Genomic DNA, 16,986 nt, shown 5'->3' on the forward strand with positions numbered 1-16,986 from the left:
TTAGCCTACCCTTAAATTGCCAATACCATCATATTGCATGCAGTCATATTTTGGCAGAATAATTTCCACAAGGTGTCCTCTCTTTTTTAGTGCTTTTCCAAGACCGGTCACAACATCTCCCAAGCCACCAACCTTTTAGCAAAAAATAATTCATAATTAATAATAGTGACAAAAATATGACAAGGAGAACACAACAAGAGAAAAAAAAGGGGAAGGAGAAGAAATTAACTTTCCATGAACTCTACCAATATTCAGAATTATGCAAGCAGAACAACCATCTGAGATGAAATTTTGCAAATTTTAAATAATTTCTATATATTTAATTAATCAAATTTAACATCCTATAGTTAGTTCTCATGTTAAATACTTGCGTGGAAGATTGTAAGCCTTCACTATGTTCCTTCTTATTCATAGTCATCGATTTGGCTATTAAGATGTTCTGGAATTTAAAAAAGAGTGATTTGGTTATTAGAACTCGTAGTTGAAAAATGTGAAGAAGAAGATTTTGGTCACTAAGATATTTCTACCGTAAACCCAAATTTTTGCAAAAGAATGCAAATTAACCACATTAGTTGAATTATTGACTAATAATATTGAAACAAAGGAAATAAGATTTTCTTTTCCCTTTTCCCATTATAAACCCCATAAACCAAGTCAAACATCTAAAAAGAGCTGGATGCAACTCAAGATTGTGTACAAGACCAAAACAATAACATGGCCAGTACAGAAAAACCTTCCCCTCCACCGGACAATTCAGGGAAGCTTGTAATCATTAAACAACAATTCCATAGGTAATCTAACAGCCATACTTGGTTCCTAATTCCTTGCTCATGCTTCAAAAGAGTCGTTAGTTTATTATGCAACTTTGAATCAAATTTTATAATCTCACATGAAAGGCCTTAGCTCAACAAAAACCAGTTGTTACCGTAATTTCTTTTACATTGTTTGGTGCAATAGGCAAACCACAAGCAGAAGCAGTAAAACAATAGCTCAATATCACTCAGAAGTTGAATTGTGAACAGAACAGAGAACGACGTTTACCACAAGAATGTTGATCAAGAGTTAATATGCTGTGCATAACAGTTGTAAGAATATATGCTAATAATAGAAAGAACCATTAGATAGAAAGAGAACACGCATCAATTTCTAACAAAAGTCACCTTGAAGCTGACACCTCTCAGTACATCCTTATCCCCAAATGACTTGTAGACATTTTTACCTTCAATTAGAACATCAGAATCATCCTCTGGTTCCAATACCGTCCCTAATTGCTTTGATTTATAAGAATCCTGGTCACACCTAAAAGAAAAGAAAAACATAGTAAGAAACAGATGCAAATTAAGTTAACGATAGAGCAAAAGGAGATAAAAGAAGAAAAGCGCTGAACAACAAACGATCAAACAAGACACCGCAAAAACTAAAAACAATCTAAACTACAGAAACTAGACAAATACACTTAGCGTAAGGGAATTACATTGAATTTGGTTGCTCGATATTCATCGCGGCCTATGTTTCGCAGAGGTGCCATACAAGCGCAGAGAACCTTTCTCTGATTATAGCAGAACGAAGAGGGTTGTGTCCGTACTCCAAATAGAGAATCTAGCAGACCCAGTAGAGCCATGCGGTGCAGTAGCAGGAAATAACATTGAACCAGTCAAAGAAACCATACTTGCAGAAGCAATTGAGATTCTGGATGATGATATTACTGATTCTGAAGCACACCCAGATCGATCTTCAGGCCAAAAATTACAAAAACACAAACAATATCTAAAATGAGGTGGAATACAGGTTATGAATGATGGAGAATGCAATTTGAAGCAAACCCAGAAGAATTTATGGGCAAGATTTCACAAAGTAATCGAATTTCACCATTAAAGTGAGAAACTTAAAGGTAAATCAAACTTTGCCATCGAAATCCCAGATGAAATGTCCTCGATACACTTGCAAAAAGCCGGCCAAGAACCAAGAAGGCAGACCGATGTGAATGAATACGATATTAGAAATAAAGGGAAAAGAAAAAACAAATATAGAAAAGGACCACGTTTTTGTCGTGCTTTCGTAAAGAAACGTATTGGGAGTGTTGCAGTCTTTTAATCATGTTCATAACATTTGGGGCATCAAGAACCTCCCTCAAGCAATGCCTGTGTAACAAAGGTTAATGTTCACTAAATTTAGGAAGGACAAAACAAGTTATGTTGTGTTCTAGCTGCTGTGACCTAATATAGTAGTAGGATAATCCTCCTTCCAGTTACAAACAGCTAAACCGTCTCCACTCCAAATGACGAAAAGATGAAAATGGATGAAGATAATTTTTTTAAAAGAAAAAAGGGAGAACAGGAAAAAGAAAAGAACTTCAGGGCGCATAACCAAGTTAACAAGAAAATCCAGTACCATATAAACATAAAGTATATATGCTCAAGAAATTTATCCCAAAACATCATATTCCAGTATGCCATTATGCTTGATACCTCTACCCTGCAAAGTTTCATTCATTGTTTTAACCACTATTAACACTGGAAGCAAAGATAACAAACATACTTATATCCTGAGCTTGCACTATGCGTGACTTGTTCTCAATAATGGGTCTCAGCTGTCTCATCTCTGCCTCCAACAATAAGTGACGATGAAACTGATCCTGAAGAATAAAACACTCGACTATTGTATATATTGCTGCAGAAAAAAAATCATTTCACAAGAGATCAAAGCCATATTAGCAAGTAGGAAGTTGAATGAAAACAGGGGGGGGGAGAATGGCATATTTATTGCAAACCTTAGTGAAACCAGGGCTTGCAATCACCGCACAACGAATGACACTGAAATCAATATGCTTGGATAAAATCTATCAGAACTGGTGAAGAAGTGCTTCAGGTATTTAATTTGCCTGAAACATATTGTGAATTCAGAAGCAGGGTAGAGGCATACTAACATAAAATACAAATCAAATGCTCACCTGTAAAACATGCTCAAAGAACTTATTCAATGCCTGCAGCAAGGAGAACAAGAAATGTAAAACATAGAGTTTTAAAGCACTTCTGATAAATTCATGAATCCTTAGAATCCATGCAAAAGGAGGCAGAACCATAGAAGCCACATCAGTAATAACAACTCCAGTACATTGACAAGCCAATAGCAACTCAAATATAAATGACTTGGATTCACTGTGTTGGAAGAAAAGAAGCATACCGACTCATAAACAGCAATGGCAGGGCCATGCTTTCGAGGAATTGAAGTCTCTATCCTTGATCGATTAGCTGTTACGATGTAGTGTATTAGTCACAGCACCATAAGGCACCAGGATAACAGTTTACAACATGACAATAAAAAAAATATTCGAGAAAATAAGATATGAAGTAGAGTGGAAGTCATTCCTTATAGGCTTTGTTGCTTCATGTTTATGTGATTATTTATTTTTAAACAACTGAACCAAAAAAAATCAAAGAATTACCTTACCTTTTACCGACAAGTAAGATGTGTGCAAGTCCTTCTTGCATTAAAACCACAGCAAGATCAGCACTTGCATCGGGATTTGAAATTGTAGGGAGAGAAACATCAGTTACAAAGTAATTAAATTAGTCTATGCATATTTAACTTCATCAATTAGACTACTTGAGCAATTCAAAGCACCAAACCTATAAAACCCTGAAGGACCAACTTCAGTAGGTGGAACACAAACAGCTAGCATCAGCAACAAAGGAATAACTGCCAGGCAGGTAATGCTCAAGAGTGCAAAAACTAAGTTAAGGGACAACACCCACCCTAAAGAAACTAAGTTTTAGGCCATCAAGGTCCAACAGGTTAGGAATTCTAGATGTAGCATGCATTTCCATGCACCGTACAGTAATGTCCTTTTAGTGAGACACTGATTATGAAGAGAAGAGCTAATTTTCCAGATTCTCCTCTAGGCAATATTTATTGCCAGTAGCTTTAACATCTCTAGTAAACCAGAGCATTTTATAGGAGAACGACCACACTTAGTTTTCATTGGTTAGGATCCTTAATTGTTCAGTTGCATTATGGCATTATAATTGCTCAGTAGTAAACTATGATGTGTGAGTGGGTACCGACAGGGCTTAACTTTTCTATAAGAATAGTCAATTGCCTGATGCATTTGACACTTCAATGAAGTCAAGGTGGACATAATGCTATTAAATGAGTGATTCTTACAATTCCAACTCAAAAAAAAGGAAAATTGCAACAAAGAGCACCATGTGCACCAATAGTAATTTGTTAATAGCCGGTATCAACGCCTAACTACAAGCAGCTTGAGCATAACAGATGTAAACCACATGGTTGGGATTCTAAAAAATCAACAGTGTGGAACTTCTAAAGAAATTATTCCCACATGGATATGCATTCAAGTAACAGAAATAGCTAGCCACAGTAAACTCGGAAGAGTCGAGTACGATTGTTTTTGAGATTAGGAATTGTAAGAGCAGCATTCAACGTGACGAACACAATTACAGGTTTAAAAGAGGTAACGACACCGAGAGAGAAGATATAAAAATAAAGGATCGAAAGGTGAATTGAGTTAGGAGAAAGCACGAAGGCAATATCTCCTTTTCTGAGGCCAAAATGGTGGTGAAGCGAGAGGCCAATTTTTTGTGCGAAGGACGAAGTCGGTGACCTGCCATCCAGCTCGTGTAAACCGCATGACTTTGGGCCACCATGCATCTGAAATTTCGATGAGCCAAAACCACTCCATTAACTCGACTAGTAGTCCGTGAGGATAGAGAATTGTCCCAGGGTCCAATTGGTAAAACTTCACTCCTTCCATTTCTCCACAGTGAGCTAGACTCATCATCAGCGATTCAAACTCGGGAGAGTCGAGTACGATTGTTTTGAGATTAGGAATTGTATGAGCAGCATTCGACGTGACGAACACAAGTACAGGTTTCGACAGCTGAATTTGGTGGAGAATCTCAAGTTTAAAGATATTTGATTTTTTATGAGAGGTAACGACATCGAGAGAGAAGATATAGAAATAAAGGACCGAAAGGTGAATAGAGCTAGGAGAAAGCACGAAGGCAATATCTCCTTTTCTGAGGCCAAAATGGTCGTGAAGCGAGAAGGCCAACTTTTTGTGCGAAGGACGAAGTGGGAAAAATAAATTCGGCGGCGAGCGACGGCGTCGATGAGAGCGTTTTAGGTTTTTCTACCCCATTTAAGAATTTTATCTTAATTAACCAACGATTAATACCTCGCCTTGGTTATCCAAGGTGTAGCGTAGAGTCCAGCATCAAGTAATATAAAAATACAATATGGTCTGCTACCGACAGATGCTCCCCCACTTTCAATTCAAATTTGGAAAGAATAGCCAAATATTTTTAAATCCTAATTTATTGCGCCAAGAAATAAAATTTTGGATTTTTATGCCATTATTCTTTATTTTTTCAAGCAATAATTTCATTTAGTCTGCTAGTGAATGAGGATTTGGGATAGGTGCGACACTTCGTCTATGCCTTATAATTGAACTACGACACTGCCTTTCAAATGCCAACTTACGTTCTATATCTAGACTGCGACACTGCCTTTCAATTGCCGTTTTATATCACAAATTGCACCTATTCGCATGCCAATTTTCGTTCCTTTAACAAGCTTTCCAAGTTATTCAGTTTAGGTACTTATGTATGCTTCTATCCTAAGTTATAGTCAAGTTTTAGCAATATTAAGGGTCTAATTCACTCATGGTCTCTTTATGAAAATTGTTCTCATATATCTTTGCTAATTCAGTGATTTCTTTTGTGGCTTTATTTTTATCTATAATCTTATAAATATAATTATTTGTATGTTAATTATTTTAGTCATATTAAAATTATTAAATTTCCAATAAGTAATTTATTCAACGTGAAAATCTGTTAATATGGCTTGAATTTACATCGCTACTATTTGCTAATTAAAGTATTAACATATGTTATATTTCGACCGCACCCGAAGGCTGCCTACGTACCTCCAATAGAGGATCAGGTCCACGTAGCACTTAACAATAGATAATAACATAAAGTTTATACTAACATAATTTATTCTTGCTAATAATCAACCACAATATCACATTATGCTATACAAAAATAATCTTATTCATTTATTCAACAATCTATTGGAGGAATAAGGGTTATATCTAGAATCCAATAAATAACTAAGGAAATATAAATAATTATATTTTCATATTTTCATAGCTATACTTTGCACAATCTTATTAAGAAACTAAATACCAATATTCAAAACATATATATATATACATATATATATATATACACATATTTATATATAAACATATATCAATATAACCTATCAATAATTACTTGTACCGATTAAAGTGTTTAAAATCAAACTATATCACCAATATAGATAAAAACTAAACTTCCAATAAACAACAATATTATCTCAAATAATATCAATTCCGCCAAAATAATTTATCTAACCTTATCAAATATAATAATGCTTCTAAAAAGGGAAAAAGAATAAACTATTGCAGTGATTAATTCGGTTTTCCAACATAGACCTTCAATATAATCTTAAAGGCAATTCTATCCACTTCCAAGTGATGAATCGAAATATTTATCAAAAAGTACATTAGGAATTCATACACTATTTATATCATGTTCTTAAAAGTTTGATAGACTCTACAATCTTCCTTATTTTTTTCCTAGCTAGAGTAACTAATATGTCATTAATGAGATAAATTAACCCCTTAATCACACCTACCATCTCATAACTATCACTTATTTTATGTGCATATTCTCCTTGTATCTTCAATCTCCTCTTACACAATGTTTAGATAATTAAACTTTCTTTAAAACTCTTGAATCTGTTACTATGATAATTCAAATTTATTTCTCTCGAAGGTTAAGACTGTTTCGATATCAAACAATCATCACAGTAAAAAGTGAACAAGAAGATTGGTCACTAACATGTTCTAGCCTATTTCACCTACTCATACCTCTCCTTTTTTTCATTTCTCTTATATCATAATATTTATAAAATTCATCTTTTTAATGATAAACAACACAAAAACAATTATGTTTTTTGAGTACATTGTCGCTCTCATAGAATTTTTCTATACCTTATTGCTAATATCTCTAGTATTTTATTCTAAAAGGATATAAACTTTTATTTCAAGTCGATTCATAGCAGTTAGAAACTTGTCATGGTACAACTGCATCACATATAAGGCATCTACTATATCCTAGCAGATTCTTAAAAGTCATGCACACAATTTCCACTCAATGCTCCAATGTCCATAATGTAATCTGCAGCTTACAATACAAACGTTTGTAGCTTTGAATAGATTATCGCGATCACGACTTTAGACTATCACCTCTGTCTTCTAACACAGGTTGAATGTCAAATAACATTCTTAGCCAACTTACAAAAGCCTATAGTAGAGTTATATCAAGACCTTAACCTATAAGGTATACACATTTGCTTATACTTGTTCCTTCTCCTTAACACCTAGAAAGGCCTAAACGTTAGCTCTGATACCACTAACTCTAACACCCCTATAAGGTTACTTAACTAACCGAAATGGAGAAGTACCGTGGTGCTTCTCTCATTTTGTCAAGTAACTATTATCATGTATTTCATGACATTTAATATATTTTTGGACAATGCCATAAAAAATTTAAACCTTTATGAATTTTTGCATTTTAATTAAAATGATTTTACTTGGTACAATAAGTTAGGATTTAAAAACATTTAGCGATTCAATTCAAATTTGAAATGAAAGTGGGGGAGCATTTGCCGGTAGCTAACGTGACGTTCCATCTGTATTTTTTTATTACTTACTGGTGGATCATACGCTACACATTGAATAGCCAATATGAGAAATTAACCACCGGTCAATGGTAAAAATCCAAGTTTGCTGTTTAACTAACCTCACTTAAAGTGAAATTTCGAAATTGCTCACGGAACAGTTCAACTACGCTTTTTCTAAGCGAAGCAACGCTGCAACCTGCAACATCTAGAGAGCTAAAATCTTAGCCGTCTAACAACCTAGGATCCTTAGTTATCATCACCACCACCGGTGCAGTCTATCTTACACTCCTGAATTACTATCAACATTGTCTTCATATCAAATCTACCTATGCACACCACCGCCACTCCCATAGTTAAACCTCTCACGAAATAACATAAACCATAGACATGAAAATAAGGCAACGAAAAAAAAGAAAGTTGCAGCTGCCATCCAGCTCGTGTAAACCGCATGACTTAGGGCCACCATGCATCCGAAATTTCGATGAGCCAAAACCACTCCATTAACTCGACCAGTAGTCCGTGAGGATAGAGAATTGTCCCAGGGTCCAATTGGTAAACCTTCCCTCCTTCCATTTCTCCACAGTGAGCTAGACTCATCATCAGCGATTCAAACTCGGGAGAGTCGAGTACGATTGTTTTGAGATTAGGAATTGTACGAGCAGCATTCGACGTGACGAACACAAGTACAGGTTTCGACAGCTGAATTTGGTGGAGAATCTCAAGTTTAAAGATAATTGATTTTTTAGGAGAGGTAACGACACCGAGAGAGAAGATATAGAAAGAAAGGACCGAAAGGTGAATAGAGTTAGGAGAAAGCACGAAGGCAATATCTCCTTTTCTGAGGCCAAAATGGTGGTGAAGCGAGAAGGCCAACTTTTTGTGAGAAGGACGAAGTCGGGAAAATAAATTCGGCAGCGAGCGACGGCGTCGATGAGAGCGTTTTAGGTTTTTCTACACAATTTAAGAATTTTACCTTAATTAACCAACGATTAATACCTCGCCTTGGTTATCCAAGGTGTAGCGTAGAGTCCAGCATCAAGTAATATAAAAATACAATATGGCCTGCTACCGACAGATGCTCCCCCACTTTCAATTCAAATTTGTAAAGAATCGCCAAATATTTTTAAATCCTAATTTATTGTGCCAAGAAATAAAATTTTGGATTTTTATGCCACTATTCTTTATTTTTTCAAGAAACAATTTCATTTAGTCTGCTAGTGAATGAGGATTTGGGATAGGTGCAACACTTCCTTTATGCCTTATAACTGAACTACGACACTGCCTTTGAAATGCCAACTAACGTTTTATATCTAGACGGTGACACTGCCTTTCAATTGTTGTTTTATATCACAAATTGCACCTATTCGCATGCCAATTTTCGTTCCTTTGACAAGCTTTCCAAGTTATTCATTTTAGGTACTTCTGTATGCTTCTATCCTAAGTTATAGTCAAGTTTTGGCAATATTAAGGGTCTAATTCACTCATGGTCTCTTTATCAAAATTGTTCTCCTATATCTTAGCTAATTCAGTGGTTTCTTTTGTGGCTTTTTTTTTCTATAATCTTATAAATATAATTATTTGTATGTTAATTATTTTAGTCATATTAAACTTATTAAATTTCCAATAAGTAATTTATTCAACATGAAAATCTGTTAATATGGCTTGAATTTACATCGATACTATTTGCTAATTAAAGTCTTAACATATATTATATTTCGACCGCACCCGAAGGCTGCCTACGTACCTCCAATAGAGGATCAGGTCCACGTAGCTCTTAACAATGGATAATAACATAAAGTTTATACTAACATAATTTATTCTTGCTAATAATCAACCACAATATCACACTATGCTATACAAAAATAATCTTATTCATTTATTGAATAATCTATTGGAGGAATAAGGGTTATATCTAGAATCCAGGAAATAACTAAGGAAACATAAATAATTATATTTTCATAGCTAACTTTGCACAATCCAATTAAGAAACTAAATACAAATATTCAAAACATATATATATATATATACACATATTTATATATAAACAGATATCAATATAACCTATCAATAATAATTACTTGTACCGATTAAAGTGTTTAAAATCTAACTATATCACCAATATAGATAAAAACTAAACTTCCAATAAACAACAATATTATCTCAAATAATATCACTTCCGCCAAAATAATTTATCTAATCTTATCAAATATAATCTTACTTCTGAAAAGGAAAAAAGAATAAAGTATTGCAGTGATTAATTCGGTTTTCCAACATAGACCTTCAATATAATCTTAAAGGCAATTCTATCCACTTCCAAGTGATGAATCGAAATATTTATCCCATAGTTAAACCTCTCACGGAATAACATAAACCATAGACATGAAAATAAGGCAACGAAAAAATAGAAAGTTGCAGCTGCCATCCAGCTCGTGTAAACCGCATGACTTAGGGCCACCATGCATCCGAAATTTCGATGAGCCAAAACCACTCCATTAACTCGACCAGTAGTCCGTGAGGATAGAGAATTGTCCCAGGGTCCAATTGGTAAACCTTCCCTCCTTCCATTTCTCCACAGTGAGCTAGACTCATCATCAGCGATTCAAACTCGGGAGAGTCGAGTACGATTGTTTTGAGATTAGGAATTGTACGAGCAGCATTCGACGTGACGAACACAAGTACAGGTTTCGACAGCTGAATTTGGTGGAGAATCTCAAGTTTAAAGATAATTGATTTTTTAGGAGAGGTAACGACACCGAGAGAGAAGATATAGAAAGAAAGGACCGAAAGGTGAATAGAGTTAGGAGAAAGCACGAAGGCAATATCTCCTTTTCTGAGGCCAAAATGGTGGTGAAGCGAGAAGGCCAACTTTTTGTGAGAAGGACGAAGTCGGGAAAATAAATTCGGCAGCGAGCGACGGCGTCGATGAGAGCGTTTTAGGTTTTTCTACACAATTTAAGAATTTTAACTTAATTAACCAACGATTAATACCTCGCCTTGGTTATCCAAGGTGTAGCGTAGAGTCCAGCATCAAGTAATATAAAAATACAATATGGCCTGCTACCGACAGATGCTCCCCCACTTTCAATTCAAATTTGTAAAGAATCGCCAAATATTTTTAAATCCTAATTTATTGTGCCAAGAAATAAAATTTTGGATTTTTATGCCACTATTCTTTATTTTTTCAAGAAACAATTTCATTTAGTCTGCTAGTGAATGAGGATTTGGGATAGGTGCAACACTTCCTTTATGCCTTATAACTGAACTACGACACTGCCTTTCAAATGCCAACTAACGTTTTATATCTAGACGGTGACACTGCCTTTCAATTGTTGTTTTATATCACAAATTGCACCTATTCGCATGCCAATTTTCGTTCCTTTGACAAGCTTTCCAAGTTATTCATTTTAGGTACTTCTGTATGCTTCTATCCTAAGTTATAGTCAAGTTTTGGCAATATTAAGGGTCTAATTCACTCATGGTCTCTTTATCAAAATTGTTCTCCTATATCTTAGCTAATTCAGTGGTTTCTTTTGTGGCTTTTTTTTTTCTATAATCTTATAAATATAATTATTTGTATGTTAATTATTTTAGTCATATTAAACTTATTAAATTTCCAATAAGTAATTTATTCAACATGAAAATCTGTTAATATGGCTTGAATTTACATCGATACTATTTGCTAATTAAAGTCTTAACATATATTATATTTCGACCGCACCCGAAGGCTGCCTACGTACCTCCAATAGAGGATCAGGTCCACGTAGCTCTTAACAATGGATAATAACATAAAGTTTATACTAACATAATTTATTCTTGAAAATAATCAACCACAATATCACACTATGCTATACAAAAATAATCTTATTTATTTATTGAATAATCTATTGGAGGAATAAGGGTTATATCTAGAATCCAGGAAATAACTAAGGAAACATAAATAATTATATTTTCATAGCTAACTTTGCACAATCCAATTAAGAAACTAAATACAAATATTCAAAACATATATATATATATATACACATATTTATATATAAAAAGATATCAATATAACCTATCAATAATAATTACTTGTACCGATTAAAGTGTTTAAAATCTAACTATATCACCAATATAGATAAAAACTAAACTTCCAATAAACAACAATATTATCTCAAATAATATCACTTCCGCCAAAATAATTTATCTAATCTTATCAAATATAATCTTACTTCTGAAAAGGAAAAAAGAATACAGTATTGCAGTGATTAATTCGGTTTTCCAACATAGACCTTCAATATAATCTTAAAGGAAATTCTATCCACTTCCAAGTGATGAATCGAAATATTTATCAAAAAGTACATTAGGAATTCATACACTATTTATGTCATGTTCTTAAAAGTTTGATAGACTCTACAATCTTCCGTATTTTTTTCCTAGCTAGAGTAACTAATATGTTATTAATGAGATCAATTAACCCCTTAATCACACCTACCATCTCATAACTATCACCTATTTTATGTGCGTATTTTCCTTGTATCTTCAATCCCCTCTTACATAATGTTTAGATAATTAAACTTTCTTTAAAACTCTTGAATCTGTTATTATGATAATTCAAATTTATTTCTCTCGAAGGTTAAGACTATGTTTCGAAATCAAACAATCATCACAGTAAAAAGTGAACAAGAAGATTGGTCACTAACATGTTCTAGCCTATTTCACCTACTCATACCTCTCCTTTTTTTCATTTCTCTTATATCATAATATTTATAAAATTCCTCTTTTTAATGATAATCAACACAAAAACAATTATGTTTTTTGAGTACATTGTCGCTCTCATAGAATTTTTCTATACCTTATTGCTAATATCTCTAGTATTTTATTCTAAAAGGATATAAACTTTTATTTCAAGTCGATTCATAGCAGTTAGAAACTTGTCATGGTACAACTGCATCAGATATAAGGCATCTACTATATCCTAGCAGATTCTTAAAAGTCATGCACACAATTTCCACTCAATGCTCCAATGTCCATAATATAATCTGCAGCTTACAATACAAACGTTTGTAGCTTTGAATAGATTATCGCGATCACGACTTTAGACTATCACCTCTATCTTCTAACACAGGTTGAATGTCAAATAACATTCTTAGCCAACTTACAAAAAAGCCTATAGTAGAGTTATATCAAGACCTTAACCTATAAGGTATACACATTTGCTTATACTTGTTCCTTCTCCTTAACACCTAGAAAGGCCTAAACGTTAGCTCTGATACCACTAACTCTAACACCCCTATAAGGTTACTTAACTAACCGAAATGGAGAAGTACCGTGGTGCTTCTCTCATTTTGTCAAGTAACTATTATCATGTATTTCATGACATTTAATATATTTTTGGACAATGCCATAAAAAATTTAAACCTTTATGAATTTTTGCATTTTAATTAAAATGATTTTACTTGGTACAATAAGTTAGGATTTAAAAACATTTAGCGATTCAATTCAAATTTGAAATGAAAGTGGGGGAGCATTTGCCGGTAGCTAACGTGACGTTCCATCTGTATTTTTTTATTACTTACTGGTGGATCATACGCTACACATTGAATAGCCAATATGAGAAATTAACCACCGGTCAATGGTAAAAATCCAAGTTTGCTGTTTAACTAACCTCACTTAAAGTGAAATTTCGAAATTGCTCACGGAACAGTTCAACTACGCTTTTTCTAAGCGAAGCAACGCTGCAACCTGCAACATCTAGAGAGCTAAAATCTTAGCCGTCTAACAACCTAGGATCCTTAGTTATCAGCACCACCACCGGTGCAGTCTATCTTACACTCCTGAATTACTATCAACATTGTCTTCATATCAAATCTACCTATGCACACCACCGCCACTCCCATAGTTAAACCTCTCACGGAATAACATAAACCATAGACATGAAAATAAGGCAACGAAAAAAAAGAAAGTTGCAGCTGCCATCCAGCTCGTGTAAACCGCATGACTTAGGGCCACCATGCATCCGAAATTTCGATGAGCCAAAACCACTCCATTAACTCGACCAGTAGTCCGTGAGGATAGAGAATTGTCCCAGGGTCCAATTGGTAAACCTTCCCTCCTTCCATTTCTCCACATTGAGCTAGACTCATCATCAGCGATTCAAACTCGGGAGAGTCGAGTACGATTGTTTTGAGATTAGGAATTGTACGAGCAGCATTCGACGTGACGAACACAAGTACAGGTTTCGACAGCTGAATTTGGTGGAGAATCTCAAGTTTAAAGATAATTGATTTTTTAGGAGAGGTAACGACACCGAGAGAGAAGATATAGAAAGAAAGGACCGAAAGGTGAATAGAGTTAGGAGAAAGCACGAAGGCAATATCTCCTTTTCTGAGGCCAAAATGGTGGTGAAGCGAGAAGGCCAACTTTTTGTGAGAAGGACGAAGTCGGGAAAATAAATTCTGCAGCGAGCGACGGCGTCGATGAGAGCGTTTTAGGTTTTTCTACACCATTTAAGAATTTTACCTTAATTAACCAACGAGTAATACCTCGCCTTGGTTATCCAAGGTGTAGCGTAGAGTCCAGCATCAAGTAATATAAAAATACAATATGGCCTGCTACCGACAGATGCTCCCCCACTTTCAATTCAAATTTGTAAAGAATCGCCAAATATTTTTAAATCGTAATTTATTGTGCCAAGAAATAAAATTTTGGATTTTTATGCCACTATTCTTTATTTTTTCAAGAAACAATTTCATTTAGTCTGCTAGTGAATGAGGATTTGGGATAGGTGCAACACTTCCTTTATGCCTTATAACTGAACTACGACACTGCCTTTGAAATGCCAACTAACGTTTTATATCTAGACGGTGACACTGCCTTTCAATTGTTGTTTTATATCACAAATTGCACCTATTCGCATGCCAATTTTCGTTCCTTTGACAAGCTTTCCAAGTTATTCATTTTAGGTACTTCTGTATGCTTCTATCCTAAGTTATAGTCAAGTTTTGGCAATATTAAGGGTCTAATTCACTCATGGTCTCTTTATCAAAATTGTTCTCCTATATCTTAGCTAATTCAGTGGTTTCTTTTGTGGCTTTTTTTTTCTATAATCTTATAAATATAATTATTTGTATGTTAATTATTTTAGTCATATTAAACTTATTAAATTTCCAATAAGTAATTTATTCAACATGAAAATCTGTTAATATGGCTTGAATTTACATCGATACTATTTGCTAATTAAAGTCTTAACATATATTATATTTCGACCGCACCCGAAGGCTGCCTACGTACCTCCAATAGAGGATCAGGTCCACGTAGCTCTTAACAATGGATAATAACATAAAGTTTATACTAACATAATTTATTCTTGCTAATAATCAACCACAATATCACACTATGCTATACAAAAATAATCTTATTCATTTATTGAATAATCTATTGGAGGAATAAGGGTTATATCTAGAATCCAGGAAATAACTAAGGAAACATAAATAATTATATTTTCATAGCTAACTTTGCACAATCCAATTAAGAAACTAAATACAAATATTCAAAACATATATATATATATATATACACATATTTATATATAAACAGATATCAATATAACCTATCAATAATAATTACTTGTACCGATTAAAGTGTTTAAAATCTAACTATATCACCAATATAGATAAAAACTAAACTTCCAATAAACAACAATATTATCTCAAATAATATCACTTCCGCCAAAATAATTTATCTAATCTTATCAAATATAATCTTACTTCTGAAAAGGAAAAAAGAATAAAGTATTGCAGCGATTAATTCGGTTTTCCAACATAGACCTTCAATATAATCTTAAAGGCAATTCTATCCACTTCCAAGTGATGAATCGAAATATTTATCAAAAAGTACATTAGGAATTCATACACTATTTATGTCATGTTCTTAAAAGTTTGATAGACTCTACAATCTTCCGTATTTTTTTCCTAGCTAGAGTAACTAATATGTTATTAATGAGATCAATTAACCCCTTAATCACACCTACCATCTCATAACTATCACCTATTTTATGTGCGTATTTTCCTTGTATCTTCAATCCCCTCTTACATAATGTTTAGATAATTAAACTTTCTTTAAAACTCTTGAATCTGTTATTATGATAATTCAAATTTATTTCTCTCGAAGGTTAAGACTATGTTTCGACATCAAACAATCATCACAGTAAAAAGTGAACAAGAAGATTGGTCACTAACATGTTCTAGCCTATTTCACCTACTCATACCTCTCCTTTTTTTCATTTCTCTTATATCATAATATTTATAAAATTCCTCTTTTTAATGATAAACAACACAAAAACAATTATGTTTTTTGAGTACATTGTCGCTCTCATAGAATTTTTCTATACCTTATTGCTAATATCTCTAGTATTTTATTCTAAAAGGATATAAACTTTTATTTCAAGTCGATTCATAGCAGTTAGAAACTTGTCATGGTACAACTGCATCAGATATAAGGCATCTACTATATCCTAGCAGATTCTTAAAAGTCATGCACACAATTTCCACTCAATGCTCCAATGTCCATAATGTAATCTGCAGCTTACAATACAAACGTTTGTAGCTTTGAATAGATTATCGCGATCACGACTTTAGACTATCACCTCTATCTTCTAACACAGGTTGAATGTCAAATAACATTCTTAGCCAACTTACAAAAAGCCTATAGTAGAGTTATATCAAGACCTTAACCTATAAGGTATACACATTTGCTTATACTTGTTCCTTCTCCTTAACACCTAGAAAGGCCTAAACGTTAGCTCTGATACCACTAACTCTAACACCCCTATAAGGTTACTTAACTAACCGAAATGGAGAAGTACCGTGGTGCTTCTCTCATTTTGTCAAGTAACTATTATCATGTATTTCATGACATTTAATATATTTTTGGACAATGCCATAAAAAATTTAAACCTTTATGAATTTTTGCATTTTAATTAAAATGATTTTACTTGGTACAATAAGTTAGGATTTAAAAACATTTAGCGATTCAATTCAAATTTGAAATGAAAGTGGGGGAGCATTTGCCGGTAGCTAACGTGACGTTCCATCTGTATTTTTTTATTACTTACTGGTGGATCATACGCTACACATTGAATAGCCAATATGAGAAATTAACCACCGGTCAATGGTAAAAATCCAAGTTTGCTGTTTAACTAACCTCACTTAAAGTGAAATTTCGAAATTGCTCACGGAACAGTTCAACTACGCT

General features: G+C 33.8%; 1 protein-coding gene and 1 long non-coding RNA gene across 36 annotated transcripts in view; both read right to left on the minus strand.

Moving 5' to 3' along the window:
• The window catches only part of LOC122724082 (protein SWEETIE-like), a 29,766-nt gene that overhangs the window by 3,717 nt on the left and 9,063 nt on the right, over positions 1-16,986 (minus strand). For 9 of the 35 annotated variants that reach the window (XR_006351355.1, XR_006351343.1, XR_006351353.1 and 6 more), the window contains exons 4-10: positions 3,184-3,251; positions 2,951-2,983; positions 2,771-2,881; positions 2,539-2,670; positions 1,475-1,732; positions 1,220-1,299; positions 27-132 (exon numbers count right to left, since the gene is read on the minus strand). Coding sequence is in view for 3 of the 35 variants with exons in the window: in XM_043958614.1 (XP_043814549.1) it covers positions 3,248-3,251; positions 3,451-3,513 (67 nt within the window). In the remaining 32 variants the exon portion in view is untranslated. The other 26 variants (XR_006351340.1, XR_006351331.1, XR_006351337.1 and 23 more) reach the window with 26 other exon arrangements.
• Positions 7,429-16,431, minus strand: LOC122724085. The gene is made up of 2 exons (XR_006351360.1): positions 10,104-16,431; positions 7,429-8,111 (listed from the first exon to the last, which is right to left on the minus strand). It is a non-coding gene; the product is annotated as an uncharacterized LOC122724085 (long non-coding RNA).

The sequence above is a fragment of the Manihot esculenta genome, chromosome 7 (assembly GCF_001659605.2).
Source record: "Manihot esculenta cultivar AM560-2 chromosome 7, M.esculenta_v8, whole genome shotgun sequence".
Taxonomy (NCBI): domain Eukaryota; kingdom Viridiplantae; phylum Streptophyta; class Magnoliopsida; order Malpighiales; family Euphorbiaceae; genus Manihot; species Manihot esculenta.